Here is a 20,447-nt window from a genome sequence, read left to right as displayed (position 1 = left end):
CTATCGAAATTAAATGAAATGAAATACTAAAAGCCTTATTTAATTTAATATTATTGTTGTTTATTATACAATTTATTTTATTTAAAAATATAATTCATTAATATACCTAAATTGTGCGTTGGCCATACATTTACTACGCAAGGAGTGACGTCAGGGACGTCAGTCACATGACCTTTCTTAATGCCCTGCTTCAGCGTGATTCGGCAATAACATGAAATTTAGCGTAAATAAACTCCTAGAAATGTGTTCCTCAGAAAATAATACAATAATTTTTCTGAAAACAGTTTATGATTCCTGTACATCTCCCGAATGGAGAACAATTTCATCCTTGTCCACTTCTTCATTATGGTAAGTTACATTTATAGAAGAGCTCGTTTGTTTGGTAATGTTTATTAAAAACTTTATTCTTGAATTTCTGTGTGATTTTCGTTAAAGATTTCTCTGCTGCTAATGTCGGTGGTGACGCTATCAAGTTTTACTGAAAGCTGATAGGCCTATTAAAATGATAGTTATTTAATTTTATAACAAGAGCTTTTAATTAATTATTATTATTAATAATTAAGATTTAGGAAATCGAATAACTGCATGAATTATATTTATGAAAATAAAAAAATATCTCAGGCACGCAAGGTCACGCCAATGTTAGTTGCTATAGCAACGCGTGTTATTGTATGATTTCTGACCGCATATAAAAACAATCAAACCCATCGCAATCTGTTGGTTGAGAGACGAGGCGACTTTGCAGAGCATTTCTGTGCGATTCCTGAGATTTCTGAAGCTGTTGGAGGATTTCTGAGAGAAAAAGACTTATTTTAAAGAGCACAATTTCTCCAATCATCTTTATTTTAGTTATTTTTCTGATTATTTTTTTAAACACATTTTTGTTGCTCTTTTTTCATTCCTTCTTCTTCTTCTTCTTCTTCTTCTTCTTCTTCTTCTTCTCCTTCTTCTTCTTCTTTACTTTGTTTTACATTTATTTTCATATTTGTCTGTATTTGTCTGTTTTATTGCAGGTTGGAGGAGATTGTCCATGTCCCACATGGGTGAAGAAAGAGGAGGTGAGTGTTTTTAATCTTTCATTTGTTTGTCATTGTATATCACTGTATGATGCTGTATGATGTTTGACTAATATGAAAAGGATTACAGAAGTTAACAAAAAAGATTCATTCAAAATGTTTTGATGCACAGAAGATACACGGGACGGCACCACTGAGCTTCCTGGTTTTTTGGCTCCTCTGCCTTCACATTTGGCTGATTCTGCATCCACAGACCAGAGGAACAGCAAGAGGAAAAGGCAGAGCAGCAACCAGCAAACACTGTCCACCTCGTCCAGCAGACCAGCCAAACGCTCTCGCAGAGGTCAGCACAGCTCATCTTCTAGATCTTATGGCTCAGTTAGGAAATGATTTGTCATTGAAGAGACCGCAGCATGTTTTCTCTTTCTCTCTTTTCTTCATTTCTTGTGCTCTTCTGTGTTGCAGACTTGTACCTGAAGGGCCCGTTGCTGGGACGAGGTGGATTCGGCTCTGTGTTTGCTGGGATGCGCAGGTCTGATGGACTGCCAGTAAGAGATTTTCTTCCCTCCTTTGTTCAGACATGCTTTAGAAATGTTGCTGTCAGTAAATGTCATGTGTCACAATCAGGCAGGTGTGATTTACTCTGCTTTTCCTGTCTGCAGGTGGCCATCAAGTTTGTGTCGAAGGACCGGACCCCAGAGCGACTGAAAGTTGTATGTTTTGATGTGAATCTGTTGTGTTTGCTGTGTTTGATTGAGTTCTGGATATAATGGAGGGTTTGTCCTGCAGGATGGTCAGGGTCGGCTGCCGCTGGAGGTGGCATTGATGACCCGTGTCACATCAGCTCCTGCCTGCCCCAGTGTCCTGCAGCTGCTGGACTGGTTTGACCGTCCCAGACGCTACATCCTGATCCTGGAGCGACCGGATCCTTGCCAAGATCTCCAGAGCTTCTGTGAGGAGAACGGCTGTCTGGATGAGCGTCTTGCAAAGAAAGTGCTGGTGCAGCTGATTGCGGCCCTAAAACACTGCGAGAGCCGCGGCGTCCTGCACCGGGACGTCAAACCAGAAAACCTGCTGATCTCCACAGAGTCCCAGGACATCAAGCTGCTGGACTTCGGCTGTGGAGATGTGCTGAAGCGCTCGGCCTACAAATACTTTGCAGGTGAGTTTGAGTTACAGAAGGAAACGTTCTGTTGATGTTTGTGAACTTCTGCTGATCCACTAAAGGGAATTTGTCTGTACTGGAGCATGTTGAGCAGATGTTTGTGGTCTTCTTATGTCTCTCAGGCACTCCTGCATACGCTCCTCCCGAGTGGTTTCGTAGACATCGCTACCATGCGACTCCAGCTACAGTCTGGTCAGTAGGAGTGACGCTCTACAACATCCTGTGTGACCGTTTCCCATTCAGAGGCGCACAGAGGGTCACGTCCAGAAGCAGACTGACCTTCCCTAGGAGCTTGTCAACAGGTAAGAGATTCAGACACATTCAGAGATAGCCTGGCGAGCGAGCAGAAGTGTGTTGTTGCGTGTTTCTGAAGACGGTGTTGTGTGTAACAGAGTGCCGTCAGCTGATTCGCTGGTGTCTCAGTGCAGCACCGGCTGATCGACCCAGTTTAGCTGACATTGAGAGCCATCCCTGGTTGCACTGCACAGGTGGCCAGTGACATTACACTTATCTGAATCCAGCAGTCATGGCTTGGGTTGCATTGTCAGGTTCAGTGTAGATAAACGCTGTCAATGATTTGTAGAAGGAGAGCAGGAGGGGCAGAGGAACTGAGGAGAACAGATCCTGATCCTGAGCTTCCTCTGCTGCATCTGTGAGGCTCTGTGTGAAGCTGTACGAGCTGAAGACACACACACACACACACACATACAAGCTAGTCTACAGTAGACAAATGTACAGTTTCTAGACCACTTAGAGAAAAACAGGGGAAGGTGTTAAATAAATCATAAACAATAAAGTTATTTTATACGCAATTACAGCAGTTTTCTTGTCTTTACTGGTTTCACTAAAATGTAAATGTTCAAACCAAGGGCAGCACAGTGACTCAGTGGTTAGCACTGTAACCTCACAGCAAGAAGGTCGCTGGTTCGAGTACCAGCAGGGCCAGTTGACATTTCTGTGTGGAGTTTGAATGTTCTCCATGTGTTGGCATGGGTTTCCCCCACAGTCCAATGACATGTGGTTTATGTGAATTGAATAAACTAAATTGGCCATAGTGTGTTTGTGCATGTGAGAGTGTGTGGATGTTTCTCAGTACCGGGTTGCAGCTGGATGGGCATCTGCTGTGTAAAACATATGCTGGATATTTTGGCGGTTCATTCCCCTGTGGCGACCCCTGATGAATAAAGGGACTAAGCTGAAGGAAAATGAATGAATGAATGAACACAGACACTGGAGGAATTAGGAGACTCTGTTCAGTCAGATATGATCATGCTGTCTGTAGTGTGCTGAACTAACTAGACCAAAACTTTATTTGCAAAATTTGATGTCTGAATTTAAAACATAAAAATCTAAACTAGCCGAATTGTTTTACTTAAACACAGATCTGTCGATAATAAACTCAGTAAATGTCCATACACGCATGCTGATATTTAACAAATGTTTTTTTATTTTGAGTGATCTTCAATTTAAGTAAAAAAGAAAAGTTTCTATGAGAATTTGAAATGAACAATATTGTGTTTTTGTGGACATTGAACTACAAAATTTTCAACATTGAAGAGTGCTGAATAGTTTTTTGATTTAATCTTCAATTCAAAGTTAGAAAAAATACAAATACTAAACTTCTTACGAGAATTTAAAGTAAACACTACTGTGTTTTTCTTCTTTTGTGCACATCAAATTGCAAATTATCCCAATATAGCGCAATAAATCTCTTTTTAGGACGATCTTCAGTTTCAGGTTAGAATACAATTATAATTTAAAAAATAACTTTATTTAAACAATATGTTTTTTTCATGTGTAGGTCAAAGTTTCAACAACTCAATCATTTTAAAAAGCATGTGCTCAAACCAAAAGAAGTAAAAAAGTGCTTTTGTGGTGCAGGGTCACGTCTCTCCTCAGTAAGTGATCATAGACAACACAGGGGGGCAATGTTCAGCAGAGAGAATCACAATTTAACTAAAACGTATAAGACTGCGTGTTTTTCATCATCTCAACAGTTTGTCTAATGAAACACACAATAATTTAACATTTATTTTAACAAATACAGCTCATAGTGTTAATAACATTGTTTACTCTACACTTTGTACCGTGATCATGATGATTGTTTGTTATGAGCAGGGCTGGATTAGGTGATTTGGGGGCCCTAAGCAATTCGAGTCATGAGACCCGGAAGTCTTACAGTAATAAGCACTTTTCATATTTGCTTATTTATTTAGCTGTCTTTATCTTATATCACTCTGTCTTGCTTTCTATATTTTTATCTTAACACAATCTCTACATTTTAAAGATTTGTTTGCTTAAAATGAGTTCACAACTAAAATTAATGAACAAACTATTTGTTTTCTGAAACTAAATTTTCATCTGATTTGACTGCTGGACTGATCCATGATTGGGGGTGGGGGGACACAATTGCACACATGCTATTTAAGGTAAAATGTATTTGTTAAAGCCTTATCCTACAAAATATGACAGGAAATTACATTATTAGTATTTATTGTCTGCCTCCAGACTTTCTTGGGGCCCTAAGCGGATAATATAACTTTTCATTAATAAAAATACCAAGTTTTGGCATCAAAGGTGTGTTTAACTTACTCATTAGGCAGCAACAAACATTTAATTCATATTGTAAGTTCTCTGAACTTAACATTTAAATGTCTTTAAATGATTCACCATGTCATTTAAAATGATTGGTTGTGCTTGAGATTCTGCCTTGACAACCGTGCTGATTGGTCAATATATGTTATATGACACAAGGTGGTCATTTTGCTTGTGATGCTGAATTCTCCTGAAGCGCAGCAGGACAGAGGCACTACCTGAACCCATCTGACGAAAGAGAAAAGTTAAATTAGTCAGTAGATATTTAAATGCTTGTATACATCTTTCTTAATTGATATACACGCTGGGGCAACACAGTGACTCCGTGGTTAGCATTGTCGCCTCACAGTAAGAAGGTCACTGGATCGAGTCCCGGCTGGGCCAGTTGGCATTTCTGTGTGGAGTTTGCATGTTCTCCCCTCGTTCACGTTAGTTTCCTCCAGGTGCTCTGGTTTCCCCCAAAAGTCCAAGGACATGTGCTATAGGTGAATTGGGTAAGCTAAATTGTCCGTATGTGTGTAGAGCAGACTGACCTTCCCTAGGAGCTTGTCAACAGGTAAGAGATTCAGACACATTCAGAGATAGCCTGGCGAGCGAGCAGAAGTGTGTTGTTGTGTGTTTCTGAAGACGGTGTTGTGTGTAACAGAGTGCCGTCAGCTGATTCACTGGTGTCTCAGTGCAGCACTGGCTGATCGGTCCAGTTTAGATGACCTTGAGAGCCATCCCTGGTTGCACTGCACAGGTGGCCAGTGACATTACACTTATCTGAATCCAGCAGTCATGGCTTGGGTTGCATTGTCAGGTTCAGTGTAGATAAACGCTGTCAATGATTTGTAGAAGGAGAGCAGGAGGGGCAGAGGAACTGAGGAGAACAGATCCTGATCCTGAGCTTCCTCTGCTGCATCTGTAAGGCTCTGTGTGAAGCTGTACGAGCTGAAGACACACACACACATACACACACACACACACACACACACACACACACATGCACACACACCAGCTCAGAGTGTAAACTAGTATGTGTTTTTAAAATGAGAATATGCAATGAAACAAATATATAATATAAATGAGTAAAACAAGCCAAGAGTAATCTAAATGTTTTTCATAATTAAAAATGGTTGTTTATATTCTGTACAAGAATTCTGTCCTTTTCAAAGAAAATGAACAATAAAATTGAATAAAAAGTAAAAAAAATAAAAGTCTTTACTGTTTTCAATAAAATATAAATCTTAAACTTTTTTTCTTCTCCAGTAAACAAAATGTTTAACGTCTGCATGAACTTGAAGTTGCGACTTTTTTTTTGTATAGTGACGCAGTTCTTAGAGAAACTGAATATTAAATGACAGCGAGCTGATTGGATGTAGTAAAGTAGGCATTTCATTTAGTAAGATTGGGAAAAGTGTTTGGCCAAAGATATTACAACCTAACAGACACATCCTGCTCACCATTTCTGCTTAGTGTCAAAACTGACAGTTGGAGCAGCGTGGTTAAATATGTTAGTCATGCCCAATTCCTAAGATGTACGTAATCTGACAATTTAACAGAAAAACAAACAGGAAGTGCATTTTTGTATTTCAATTAAGATTATAAGGGCAAACAAGTTTTGTTTTTTAATGACATGCACAGATAAATAGTTCACCACAACACTAGCAATGTGAGCTAACAAAATCATACGGTTAATTTTGTCATAAGTTAACGGGGACTTTAAAATTAACAGAGACTCACTCACTATCAGTATGATCCTTTAAGAGAAATGGAAACACAGATCAAATTATTTATTGATATAATACATGCTTTATACAGCAAATAAGTGTTGCTAGAATACAAGCACAAGATGCTAAACTACATGCTTAGCACTTTCCCATAGAAAACCATTCTAAAGTAAACACTAAACATTCAGTTACAATATCTTACTCCAAATGTTTACAATTTGTTACTTTGATCAGTTCATGACAAGGGTTACAAAGCATGTTTACAAACATCTGCTTTATAATAAACTACAGTAAGGGCTAACAGAGTACAGTTAATAAATTATCATGTTGCATTTCAGTAACACACTGATAATAAATATACATATGTGTTTCCATGACATAAATGACCAGGTATTATTTCTGCTATAAATATGGCAATAAATAAATGCAGTGGGGCTGGATGGTATGATGTATATATCATTACCGTGGAATCAAATGTGTACTGAAAAAGAGTTTTCTATTATGTTTATATTTCGAAATGTAGGTGTAGTTAGCTCACGTCTAGCATGCGTAAGGCTGAGAAAGACTCTCTGGCAGTGTTGTCAATTGCTTTATATTAGGGCTGCTCGATATTGGAAAATCTGACATTGCATTTTTTTTTTTTTTTTTTGCTGCGATATACATTGCGATAGGAATATAATTTCACCAGATGATTTGAATAGCTATATTTGGAAAGCTTTTATTAATTTAGATCGACTTGGATGAAAAAGACTTTTTCTATGCAGTTCATCTGTATTAATTATAACAAATTACAAGCAATAATAAATAAATAAACAGTGCTTTATGCTTTTCTGGGGAGTGGAACAGTATTCAAGTACAGAAACAAGACAATCAAATGTAAAATAACATGGTCATCATTGGATAAATAATGTCAAATTTTGATAATATTTTTATCTTTTAATCATTATTAAAATTAATCCTGCAATGTGACTATTGCAAATACACACATTGCGATATCGATGCTCAAACAATATATTGTTCACCACTACTTTATATTTTCAACAAAAAGGATCACAAAGTTTATTCATACAAATTTTTATACAAGAAATGTAATATTTGTATTTTAAAGGGGAAAACAACAGTTTATTTCCTTAAAGTGTTTACATGTTTGTAATTTCATTTTTGAGTTATTTACTTGGGATATATTTTATATTTGTGATAAGATGTTACTTGAGAAATGTTTATAATAATAATAATAAGGTTTGACCATAAAACTGTGAAATGTGAGATACAGTGGAATTTGTTGTTCATCTGAAGTCATATTTTATTTACAAAATACACCAGAGATGTTAATGTCTGTTAACTTTACCAGGTAATGATCATCATTTTTGTCATGAAGACTCCTGCTCCGCACCAGAGCCAATGCCTTCCACTGATTGACCAATGGTTCCTGTTCCTGGTTTACCTGTCGCTGGTCAGAAAGAGCAGGATCTGAGGGATTGTCTCAACATCCATCAGTCCACTCTCAGCGGGATTAGAAACACTTGGGTCAGTTTATTTATTTAATTTACTTGGCGCAGTTGGAATTTGGATGTCTCCTAAGGACATTAAAGCCACGATGACAAGTGTGTGTTCGGCAAGAAGACTTACACCTAGTTATCATTAGCTGTGTTACCATCCAAAGAGATTTATCCACAAAACTGGAATATTGCATAAGACATTTATGAATAAAGCACTGTTTCCATCTAAGAGAACAAAACTGGTCACTTCCTGATAAACCGGCACCAAATATAAAAAAGAAAAAGGGAAATTGCTGTGGTAGGAGAAAACACTGTGGTCCGTTCTCTTATATAATAAATGACTTGCGCCTGGAGATAATAATACTGAACCAGTCTAAGGATGAACTTTGGCTGAATGATTTTAGAATGACCAAAACAACATTTCAGATGCTCTACATTGTGGTCGGTCCACTTGTTTGCCTAATGCTGTACCATCACTCCTAGTTATCTCATAATCTGTTAAAACAAAATTAAATGACTTTCTTTGATGCGCATGTTGGAATTTATTTCAGTAAATGTCTTTCCATCATAGTTGGATGATTCAATTTAGCATTTTAATTCTATGTTTGACGTAATCTCAACTGAAACATGGAGAGAGGGTGGGAAAGATTAGACCAAAAATACAATCAGCCAATATTGTATTTATATCAATATCACATATCACAGCTCTGCCAGTGAGGGTGGTTGAGCTCAAGCGCATCAAATGAAAAGCAAATGGGAAGCGTCTTGAAAATGGCGGGTTATGTTAGATACTAGAGAGCATTTGAATGATCAAGATTTGATGAGAAACTGAAGTATGAGGTGATGGGGAAAAAATCATTGATCCAATTAGACGAAAGTGAGAAACTGCAAGCTTTGGATGCTTATATCAGTTTTATATCTTCTAAAGACAAATTCTGTCACTCGCTGACATGTAAAAAATATATTTTAATTTCACATTATCTTCAAAGCAACAGTCACCAAAATGACACAATTAGGATCAAAGCCTAAGGGCCCTATCACACACTCAGCGCAATAAGGTGCAAGGTGTGTATGGCGTGATTAGTTGCTATTTTCAGATCAGCACAACTGTAATTTTCATGCTTTGCACCACGTTGTTTAAATAGCAAATCCATTTGTGCCACTTTGTGGACTCATGGGTGTTCTGGTCTAAAAATGTGGTGTGTTAAGGCGTATTGTTGGCGCATTGCTATTTTGAGGAACTGAAATAGGCCACGCTATTGACCAGATGAATGCTGGTTTAAAGTCCTGTGCAGAGCGTTAGCTAAAGTTAAAGAGTAAAAGTAAAGCAAAGAGAAATTAAAGAGGCCGACTGGAGGAGGCTCAGTCTTCATCCTCGAACAGATGATTTGTCTAACTGTTTTCTCACTAGTGAAGCGTTTAGTTTTTCCACTTACAAAGTCCACCATGTATATAGAAAATGAGCCATGGTGCAACACAGCTGACTCTTACTACACGTTCACACCGAAAGCATCAAGAGCGTCAAAGGTCACTTTGGGTGCCCTGGTGACAACGCTGTCTGCCTTCACCTTTGGCGGCAAGAGCGTCAAAATTCGCTACATTGATCTTGTATTTAAAGGGACCGTTGCAGCATATCAGTCACATTCCCACATAAAACATGCTTTCAAGCGTGAAAATGTTGCACACTTTTTATCAAATTTATTTAACAATGGAAGATCAAGTTGCATGTGGTGTGGCTTTGCTGCACTTAATTATCTAATGTGTCCATATGTCTGAAATATTCTGAAGCAGCAATACTGTTTTGTGCTGAGATTCCCGCTTTTTTAAGGAAAAATATATATAACATTAATTCACATGAGTAACTCACCAGTAACTTTTTAATGTATGTTCCTGTGAGAAAACATTGCAAATAATTGGAAATCCAGTGACCGCAATAATCAAACCCGTGGAAACAACTGTGGTCAGAACCAAAGTTCACTGTGACTGTGTTCTCTGGACTGCTCTCGTGCGGCAGACTTCTACATTCTGATTGCTTGCTGCCGAACCACATCATAGCTCATTACCAAAAAGTTAACTTGATTTCAACTCTCTTCGACGCCCACACCGGTGAAGGCGCTCTGCACTACTCCTCACTGCCGACTTTCATTGAAAATGAATGAATTCCGGCTACTTTGGCGCTGTCGCCGCTTTCGGTGTGAACATACGGTTAAAGATGAGACTCTGATTGGTTTAATGCACATTTTGCTGAAAACACACCCATAACTCATGAAAAGAATAAGCACAACCCTGTCGGACCATGCGCCAGGGCACAGAACATATTTTCCTGTCCTTAAAATAGCAAAATTGGATTCGGACATGGTCTTAATGCTTTTGTTCCATGCACTTTAGACTTTATGCTTAGATTGATAAAATAGAGACCTTTAAGGGGCAGTTTCAAAGAGTTATAAAATAATTTTGTATGGTATTTTGAGCTGAAACGTCACATACACACCCCAGGGTCATTGGAGACTTATTTTAGATCTTGTAAAAAGGGGCATAATACTGTAGGTCCCGTAACATTGTTATTTCAGACTGGGTCTCTGCTTCATCAGTGTCTGGGTGATTGCCTGTCATTGTGGACCAGTAGTTGACATGTCCAAACACTACTTTATTTCCAATACGAGGCACAGAGAGACAACTCATTTGTATTTAAGGCACATACACAGAAACAACACTTTTTAATCTGACAAAACAACTGACATTTTCAACAGTTTAAAACAAAAACAATGTATATAAATAAAGATATGTAGAGTATTTAAAGCTGAAATTTCACAGACACATTCTGGGGACACCAAAAATAAAATAAGTGAATAATAGGTGCCCTTTAAATGATTAGTTCACTTCCAGAATAAAACGTTACAGATAATGCACTCACCTCCTGACAGTGTGCCACTGCAATAGACACATTTCATGGTTATTAAGGTTGATGAGTCGTCAATAAATGATGATCAATTAAGGGAATTTATAATATCAGGCATCACATACAGCATTACTCATATTGAGCAGTTCTATCACTTTAAACACTGGGTCGGTAATGTGCAATGCTTTAAAATGTGCAGTTTTATTCTGAAACAGGAAGACAATGGCCAGTTTCAGCATCTTGAATGGGGTGGGACATATCAAATACCAGAAGAGCATTTGATTGGTCAGCAGATGTGATGAGCATCTGAAGTTTGAGGTGTCATCAAATAATTTCTTGTTTCATTTTGCTGGAAATGGCAAATCCTAAAAAAGTATTTACATTTTTTTAAGAAAATGACCAATCATCATGCTAGGCAGGCGAGGCAGTGGTGCAGTAGGTAGTGCTGTCGCCTCACTGCAAGAAGGTCGCTGGTTCGAACCTCGGCTCAGTTGGGGTTTCTGTGTGGAGTTTGCATGTTCTCCCTGCCTTTGTGTGGGTTTCCTCCGGGTGCTCCAGTTTCCCCTACAGTCCAAAGACATGAGGTACAGGTGAATTGGGTAGGCTAAATTGTCCGTAGTGTATGACTGTGTGTGTGAATGTGTGTGTGGATGTTTCCCAGAGATGGGTTGCGGCTGGAAGGGCATCCGCTGCGTAAAAACTTGGCACTGTACTAAAATGTTGTGTGTTGTAAATGTATCTGATCAGGGGACATAACAGATACAACTATAGTGACTGTGATGATGAAAATTTATTTGGAAAAAAGAGACTGGAAAAGAAAGGCAGAATGGAGGATCTTTCAGAAATTGATGCAGCACCGCAAGTACCATCACCACCAATGACTATGGCAGAATCCTTAAGAACACCATCAAGATGCACAGTTACTTTACGTTCCAGTACCCCTAGGAACATTTACAGTCCTTGTTCCAGTGCAGTTGGAGATCAAGACAGAACTTATTGCAACTCGTCATGTCTTTGTAAGAATTCAAAACATCAGTAAATTTGTAAAGGCTTAATGCAGCTAGAAAGTAAAGATTAACTAGAGAACACCAGCAGTATCTATCCCACTGTTGAGATATATGAGATGTTATACTAATTCATTATTTGTGTTTTTTAGCATTACTGACTGAACTTATAAAATCACAAGAGGTCATAAAGCAGCAACTGGACCTGATTCTCAAAAATCAGCAAAAACAAAGCAGTACTCTGCAGCGGGATGAAACTCCAGATGCAAGCACATTTGACCTTCCTTTGTCCAATTTATTTGATTTAGAAAAGCTTGAACATCAACTAAAGGAGCAGCCCGAACAAAGGAAGAAAGTGGTAAGTTCAAGCTCTTTTGTATTTCATAGATTTTTTTTTTATTTTAATTTATTTTTTGTTTGTTAGTTTATTTTACTTATTGGTAGGTTTTCCACTAAAGAAGCAGTGTGGCGTGTCCTAGGAAAGCTTTTGGTCAACTCCTTGGCTAAACAAATGAACTGGAGTGGGGCAAACCAAAAAGTGGCTTTTCGTGCACTCACCCTAAGGACTGTCGTAGTCAGTAAGTTGATTTTAAATATACATTTCAATACATTTAGAGGCTGTTATTCATCTGTGCCAAAATACCTTTTATGCAGAATGTGTATTTAAATCACCAGAGGAACAAAGAATCTTTATATAATGTGATTTTAAGTCCCATTTAGGTTGTACTTATGTGAGAGCAAACATGAATCTGTTTTTTTTTTTTTTGATTAACATTTGTACTTGTTCACAACAAATCATCTGTTTATCTTTTAATCACAGATGCAGTGAGGACAAATGTCCATACCAATAGCGCCACTGATGAAGAGGTGGAGAAATACATTACAAGGTGGCTACAACTTGCTCCTGATAGGGTTGATGGAAGGAAGGAAAGAGAGCAGCTAATGTGTCAAATGTCTAAATCACTTTATTTTTTTTAAATTATTTTATTTTATAACAACATTTTAAGTGTATTAAGATGTTCCCTGATACTGGGCAATTTGTTTCTTTCACTTTCTCTCTATATATAGAGAAAGTATATTCATGCTATATTCATATATATTAGCTATATATATTCATGCTATTTCTTTATATATACAAACATATATATATATATATATATGTATATATATATATGTATATATATATATATATATATATATATATATATATATATATATATATATATATATATATATATATATATATATATATATATATTATACTATATTTGCTATTTCTTAAACTGGTTTCTGTTCAGGTTTTTTATAAAAAAAAAATAGCTGTTTTAAGATGTCTTGTGCAATTTCATAGATTTTTACATGGGTATTTTAAGTTGTTTCCTTTTTTTTAATTTTGTGCAGTTTCTAAGCTTTTTTTTTTTTTTACAGTCTATTTGGAAACTTTTGTGCATGTGCAATTTCAGAATTTTTAAAAAATCTTCCTGTTTACTTAAATTTGTTTATAATGTGTCATTATTCTGCAGCTTCATTGTTATTGCTTTATTGAAATTTTTAATTCTTGAGTAGTACAACATGTATTCAATTTCATTATTATTTGTTTAATACTTGTTTAATCAATAAATGTTTTTTGTTATTTATTGTGTCCTTTGTTTGATTATTTGCAATGTAGAACATGTATGCTGTTTGCAATTTATTCAAAGGTTAAACGCTTATTTACTGTTATATCAACACAAATGGTATATAAGTTGTGACTATATTGTTCTCTGGTGACTTAAACTGTATTTACACACACACACACATAAATAAATATAAATTAGAGACACAGCTTAGATACCGATTGAGGGACGTAAACAACAACAATGGTTCTCATTCTTTCCTGGATTGCATTTTTAATTAGCTCCCAGGAATCCAAAAAGGTCCACATATTGATTTTATAAGTCGTTTTAACATTAAGATATGATTAAATTGCCATTGCTTATATACTTAAAAGATGGCGTTACAGGGACCCAAATCCTAACAGAATTATTATTATTATTATTATATTCTACAGTGCTTCACGGAAATCATGCACTGCACGTTTAATCAGGGTAATTGCATTTGGTGGCGCGGTGGCGTTGCTGTGGTTACTATAATCAGTGACGTTCTAAAAAAGAATGTGTTCGAAAAGCCGTCGATGACGTTGAGAAAGTGTGAGCTGCATTAAGTGTCTGACCATCGCTGACATTAGCGGTATGTAAAGATCTTTCTAAAAGTATCATTTTAAGTTGTTATATTTGGTTGTTTCTACGTGCTTTTGGTGACGGACAAAGATTTTACTATTTCTCTGTCTAGTTAGACTGTGGATTGTACTGAATGTTGGTTGGAATGTGAGATTGCCTTCTTAACTTATTTTGGCGACTTGTCAATTTTAGGCATTTGAATATATCTATTTTTCTAGTTTGTGTATTCTGTTGTCTTCTTTAGCAGCTTATTCATTATCGTAGAATGATTTTTGTTATGTTGTCAAGTTGGTAAATCGATAGATAAAACATTTTTGTTTGTTTATATGCTTCATTTGTATATTGCTATTTAACATTTGCAGATTGTTATTCGTTATATCATCAGATTAATTAATCTGTTATAATGTATTTGTATGCTGTCAGCTTTAACACATATTCCATATTACTGCTGTATTTATTTACTGTTTTATTTAATTGTAATTTATGTCGTCGGCCTGTTCAACATTTGTAGCTTTTGATTGTTATTTCTTTTATTTACAGCTTTACTAATTATTGTAACACATTTATTTATTCTAAGTTCATAGATTGTCGTCTAGTAGAGGATTTACTTATAGCTGCAAAATATTAGAACAGAATCAGACTGGAGACAATGGTAGATGAAACCTTCAAAAAATGGTATTAAGTTTAATTAAGGACTTGACATCTTTTTTAATTGTATTTTGCAGATCAGAAGGGACCACATGAAAAAAAAGGGAAATTACACACCACATCAACGACTGGAAATGGAAAAACAGATGGACGGCTGCATCGATGGAAGTCCTTCCAGGATGAAAGGGGTGTTGTTAAGTATAGATAAGTGGTTCTCAAACCTTTTCACTTTAGAAAGAATTTGTCTCTCGAAGTACGACCTATGCTTATATAAAATGTGTTTAAATTAAGTTAATTAAAATCATTACCATTCGTAAAAAATAAAAAAATAAATAAATGCTGTACTTAAAGGTAAAGTATTAGCATATTGGAGCCTATATTCATCAAAACCTGGAAATGTAGCTCGGGCCTCATAAATTTATGTCATCATATTCATATCATATACAAACCAAATTGCATGTACATATGATATATTTGAATGGGGGAGACCAGGGATAGTTGTGCTTCTATTATATTTCTCTACAGATCTTTAAGATCTTACTTTACAAGTGTCTGCTATTAAATTGCATATAAGTTAATTTTCAGCGCATACAGAAATCGTGAACCCTTTTTAGTTTCAAACAGGAGGAGTGAAATGTTACAATTCAGCCCACAGTTTGGGTTAGTTGTAACACACCCTGTGGTGAGATGTAAATGATGATTTCCACCGGGGTGAGATGAAACATTATAAAATAAGAATTAAAACCAAAAAATAGATTTGAAAGCTTTCTATTCAGCATTGAGCTTTCAATATAATTTGTGTCTCTGTGTTTCAAAGCTGAATAAAATGTGCATCAGATTCAACAATTGAACACTATTTGTGTTTGCAGGCTTCATGAGCCCACAGAGTTCAAACACTGAGCTCAAACTACTTTTGACTTTCTCTTTAAAGAGCTATAGGAATACTGAAATTAAATCATATAAAGACATTTTTGAATCTGCTTGAGGTTGGTGGAAACATTTCACCGACGTTACGAGCAAGTTATTAGCTTTTATTCTTACAACTGACCCAGTGTTATGTGGCCATGAATCTGTTCTCCCACAGCAAACAGCTAAAACATTATCACCAACAATGTATATCAAATATATGCACACACAGATTACATGGGTTTAACTACAAATCAGGCATTGATATCTTAAAAATAGTTCAAGTAAAAAAATTACTTAGCTGAAACGTAGTGTTTCCTCTCTAATATCTGCTGTGTCTGCCACAGGACCTGGTCAGTCATCCACGGCCAGAGGGGTTAGGAAGTGCGAGATCGATTTACAAAATATTTCCTGGTTTCTCCCCCTTGAAATCTAAACATTAACTTGTATTTTTAATATATGATTCACAATCACATATTTCAATTAGAGATTAGATCTGCTTACAGTGCGTCATTTACAGTATGTGTTTTAGAAAACTGAGTGATTATTAGGGATGCACCGATACCACTTTTTTTACAAACCAATACGAGTACGAGTATTTTAATTTATGTTCTAGCCGATACCGAGGACCGATATCAATAGATTTGGTTTCGATGAAGGTTATTTCTTTATTTTTAATTTTTTGCTTGTTGCAAGGATAACCACAAAAATCTTTAAGAGAAGGCTTTTCCAAGCCAAAAATATACACACATTGTTGATAACCCTGCAAATCCAGACGTTATCTATTAAAGATTAACTGTGGACATTTAAATGATGAGTTATCCTTGCGCTGACATCCCTCCACGCCTTCACACATTACATAAAGTGTGTGCAGTGTACTATACCTTATGGAGTCACTCTCTTACACTGCATATTCGGGAAGCATAAAACCCTGTTATGTGCGATTCTTTCATATTCACGAGTCCTGCCGTTAATCCGCAGGTCAGGTATAAAGTAGGCTTCACTTGATGCTATACTTTAAGTTTAACTATAGGTGGTGTCACGGCTAGATAAGATCAATAGCCATAAATACTCAACGCATACTCTCATTTTAAAAATCACGCCACCATCATCTCACAATGTTTAATAATAATTAATCTTATTTTCATTAAAACGAGTGATTTAGCAATGCCGCGCCACTGAGAAGCCAACTGCAGATCAAACAAAGCAACTTTTTTCCGAAGTTCAGCTGTTCTTTTTTGCATTTGATTATTATGCGTTTAAAATTAAAAAAATCAATAATGAATAGAGTGTATCCTGCGTGTGTGCGTTTTTTTTTTTTTTTTCACTGAAGCTGCCCTTTTTCAAAACTAAAAGTAACTTTGTCTCTCTGGCAATATTTCAGCTTTAATCTAATGAAAAGTTAATTTAGATGAGCCAATATTCAAAAATTGCAGTAAAGTAACTGTGACGTGCGGCCACACATTGAATCTGAGGTCTGATCTCATCTCTCTCTCTCGCTGTCATCCAGACACTGATGCGTAGACACCACACAAGTCATGTCACAAAACTGAGGCTGGTACCAGCTGACAGGTAGAACAGCTGAAGCCTTTGCGAAATCTGTCAAATACAACACTGAAATGAACAGGCATAAATGTCTTTGACCCAAAAAGTCTACCTATAGGATATCTGTAAAAACGCAATCAGAGCCAATGTTATGTAGAAGTTGTGTAGCCTAATAATTATATTAATTTTGATAAAAAGAAAACCAAAATAAACAATTCATTGCATTTTTCGTTTGCTAAAAAATATACAAAGGGTGGCTAGTTTGTATTAATGTGTTTTAATATTAATTAAAATGTGTTTAGTCTATTTAAGCTTAACGGTTATATACGCTGCCAATAGGCAAGCCATTTAAAAAATATTATTTTACTGTGTACTGGGTTATAATGTATATTTTACATGAAAAACTATATGTAGCATGTCTCGCTGTCATTTAAAACATGCAATTCATAACACACCAGAGTTGTAGGCCTACACTTACAGGACGTTGTTGGTCAATAGTCATACTGCGCACCACGTTATTGAGCTCAAATATCTCTGAGGGAGATTATGTGACCCGATAGCCATTATTAACTTGAGAGATTTTAAAAATAAAAGGCCTTTTAAAAAAAGGAACAACACACAAATCGGCAACAAGTAAAACTGGTCCCTTGGAGTTCAGCACTTGTCATCTCGCCAGTGTATGCTGCGTGGTGTGTATAGCGCCCTTATGCAGCGCATGTCAACTGTCACTGGTGAGAGAGAGCGTGCCCGTGAGAGCTCACTGCAAGTATCGATATAATCACACGCAAAATCATATCGTTATAAATATTCTATTAACAATACTTATCAAAATATTTATACACTTACATGGTATTTATTGAGATTGTGTGATCTGTATAGGCTGTCTGATCTTTACAGAAGCTGTAAACTGAGACGGGCGCAGTGACCGCAGTAATGTTCAGCTCTGATGAGGTGCTTTTATTTACCCTGTAGTCTTTAGATTTTTTACATAATGTTCCATTACTTAAAATTTCTTTTATTTTTTTATTTATATTTTATATTAACATGAGTGCTAGCTTGTTTTGCTGTGATCATTATGCAAGGATCATATTTCATGTTCGGTTTATTCTTCAGTAGCCGATAGATTCAATAATAATGTATTTTTAAAAGGATTGTTTATAAGGACTAAGCTATAAATATATAATACATTAGGCTAATTATTAAGACAATGGTCAGGTAGGATAACAAATCACATCCATGTAGTAAATTACTGTTGAGTGGGATCTGTGCGTGGTATCTGCCTTTCATGTACGATATGAGTATGAGTATTTTAAGTGTCACCCCGATACTGGTATTGGAATCAGTGCATCCCTAGTGATTATAAATACACTGTTTGACCAATTCATTCGTGATTTGCAGCATTTCCATAATTTGGTGGAAGTGAGATCATATCTTAAGTAAAACATAGGGCCCTATCATACACCCAGCGCAATGCAGCACAAGGCGCGGCGCAAATGTTATTTTCTAGTTTCAAGTGTTGTTTTGCTGTTTTGCACCACGTTGTTTAAATAGCAAATGCATCTGCGCTTATATGTGCACCCATAGGCGTTCTGGTCTAAAAAGGAAGGTGTTCTGAGGCGCACTGCTGGCACGTTGCTATTTTGAGAAACTATAATAAATTTTTCATTAGACCAAAACAAACCCGGTCTAAACTCCAGCGCAGAGTTGCGCCTCGCTTACACACTGCTTAATAGCCTACACACAAGATGTAGAGCAATACGCAAATATCTTTACATATAAAAAAATTTAAATATTAATGATATATATAGGATATAATAAGAATAGATATAGGAAATAAATTTAAAGGATTAAAATATTACAAATCATGTTATTTTCTAGCATAAATAAATATGAAAAATCACTGCTTTTATGTCTTCTTCATCTCGGGAGGCTTTTTCAGTTCATTCATAACAATTTGCTTTTGTATAATGTTATTATTATTAGCAGTATTATTTATTATCTCCATATTTATATTTGTTTTACTAAAAACAAGCTTAGATTTGCCCACCTGCAGGTTTTAGACCATATGGGGCACAGCATGTGTATTAGGATATAACTCAGGTTTTTGACCACACTTCGTTATTATTGTTCATTTATTCATTTGCTGGAAATTAGAACTGAATTTAGAAATAGTTTTGAAACGAATATGTGCGCTTAACAAACAAAATTAATTATTTATAGACTAATTGATGTCTGTGCCAAAAGGTTTCCTTATCCACGAGAGCGAAAGTGAAAGTAGATCGATTATCTCTCATTCTCATGCAGTAGATGCTCTGTTTAACTGTTTTCTGTTTAAAAAAACTGTTAACGGTTAACTGTTTGCTTGTGAAATGCTCAGTTTTTCCACTTACACTTACTTTACGTCATGTAAATTGCAAATGAGTCTATGGCGTGACGCAGCTGGCTGTTAAAGGGAATGGGAGATGAGACTCTGATTGGTTTATTCTCAAAACTTACCTATAACTCAATAAGAAAATAAACTCAACCCTTTTAGACCATGCGCCACGGCGCAAAGCGGAATTGAAAGCATTTGCCCTGAAAGCGTTTGCGCCCTGCGTTTTGCGCTCTGCGCATGGACCGTCAAAATAGAGCCCATAGAGTTTGTGTAAACTGTGCAATTGACCACCGTTTTCAGGCCGACTCGGGTAAGGTTCGCGGGTGCTCCGTCTGTGTACACAAAGACTTTCAATTTTTCTGTTTCTCCAAGCTTCAAACATGGCAAATTGGCTTGAGTCTGTTCTGCGGCCCGCACCATTTGAATCACATCCAGATTAATTTAAATCTGAGGCAACAAACTAAATCGAAAGCCACACCGCTAGACTATTTACATAACAAATGACTTTAGGCTATAAATCATAAATGCATTTTTTTACTACAAACACGTTAAAACATTAGTGATAATAGAGTGGAGGAACTATGACGTCACTTTGTAGGCTAATCGGCTGCTTGCATAAAACTTGTTCCCTCGTGAAAATCTCTATGGGATTTTCCCATAGGCTTTTCGAAGATAGCAAATAAAAAGCTCTGTGTTCAAACACTGTTCATTACACTTACATGTTTTGTCCAGCCGGATAATCCTCACATGAAAATACAACTTTGAGCACTTTTGGATCTTAAATACAAACGCAAGAATTGAAAAGCTAACATTAGGCTATAAACGGACTACACTGCCCTCTGGGCGCTCGCCTGTGACGTCAGCA

The 20,447-nt window shown here is 36.4% G+C and overlaps 1 protein-coding gene and 1 pseudogene across 3 annotated transcripts in view; both read left to right on the top strand.

Moving 5' to 3' along the window:
- Positions 1-152: 152 nt before the first annotated feature.
- LOC137495850 (serine/threonine-protein kinase pim-3) overlaps positions 153-20,447 on the top strand; it is a 62,887-nt gene continuing 42,592 nt past the window's right edge. The window contains exons 1-9 of one of the 3 annotated variants that reach the window (XM_073953866.1): positions 162-348; positions 1,014-1,058; positions 1,189-1,359; positions 1,482-1,564; positions 1,679-1,729; positions 1,806-2,178; positions 2,304-2,483; positions 2,574-2,669; positions 2,765-5,922. In XM_073953866.1, coding sequence (XP_073809967.1) covers positions 288-348; positions 1,014-1,058; positions 1,189-1,359; positions 1,482-1,564; positions 1,679-1,729; positions 1,806-2,178; positions 2,304-2,483; positions 2,574-2,669; positions 2,765-2,793 — 1,089 coding nt within the window. In that variant the 5' untranslated portion in view covers positions 162-287 and the 3' untranslated portion in view covers positions 2,794-5,922. Of the gene's footprint in view, positions 349-716; positions 1,059-1,188; positions 1,360-1,481; positions 1,565-1,678; positions 1,730-1,805; positions 2,179-2,303; positions 2,484-2,573; positions 2,670-2,764; positions 5,923-7,839; positions 8,515-20,447 lie in introns of those variants that run through there. The other 2 variants (XM_073953867.1, XR_012407760.1) reach the window with 2 other exon arrangements.
- On the top strand, positions 11,529-17,394 carry LOC137495903 (uncharacterized; annotated as a pseudogene).

The sequence above is a fragment of the Danio rerio genome, chromosome 6, assembly GCF_049306965.1.
Source record: "Danio rerio strain Tuebingen ecotype United States chromosome 6, GRCz12tu, whole genome shotgun sequence".
Lineage (NCBI taxonomy): Eukaryota > Metazoa > Chordata > Actinopteri > Cypriniformes > Danionidae > Danio > Danio rerio.
Note: the sequence above shows the minus strand (reverse complement) of the source record. Positions and strands in the feature narration are given on the sequence as shown.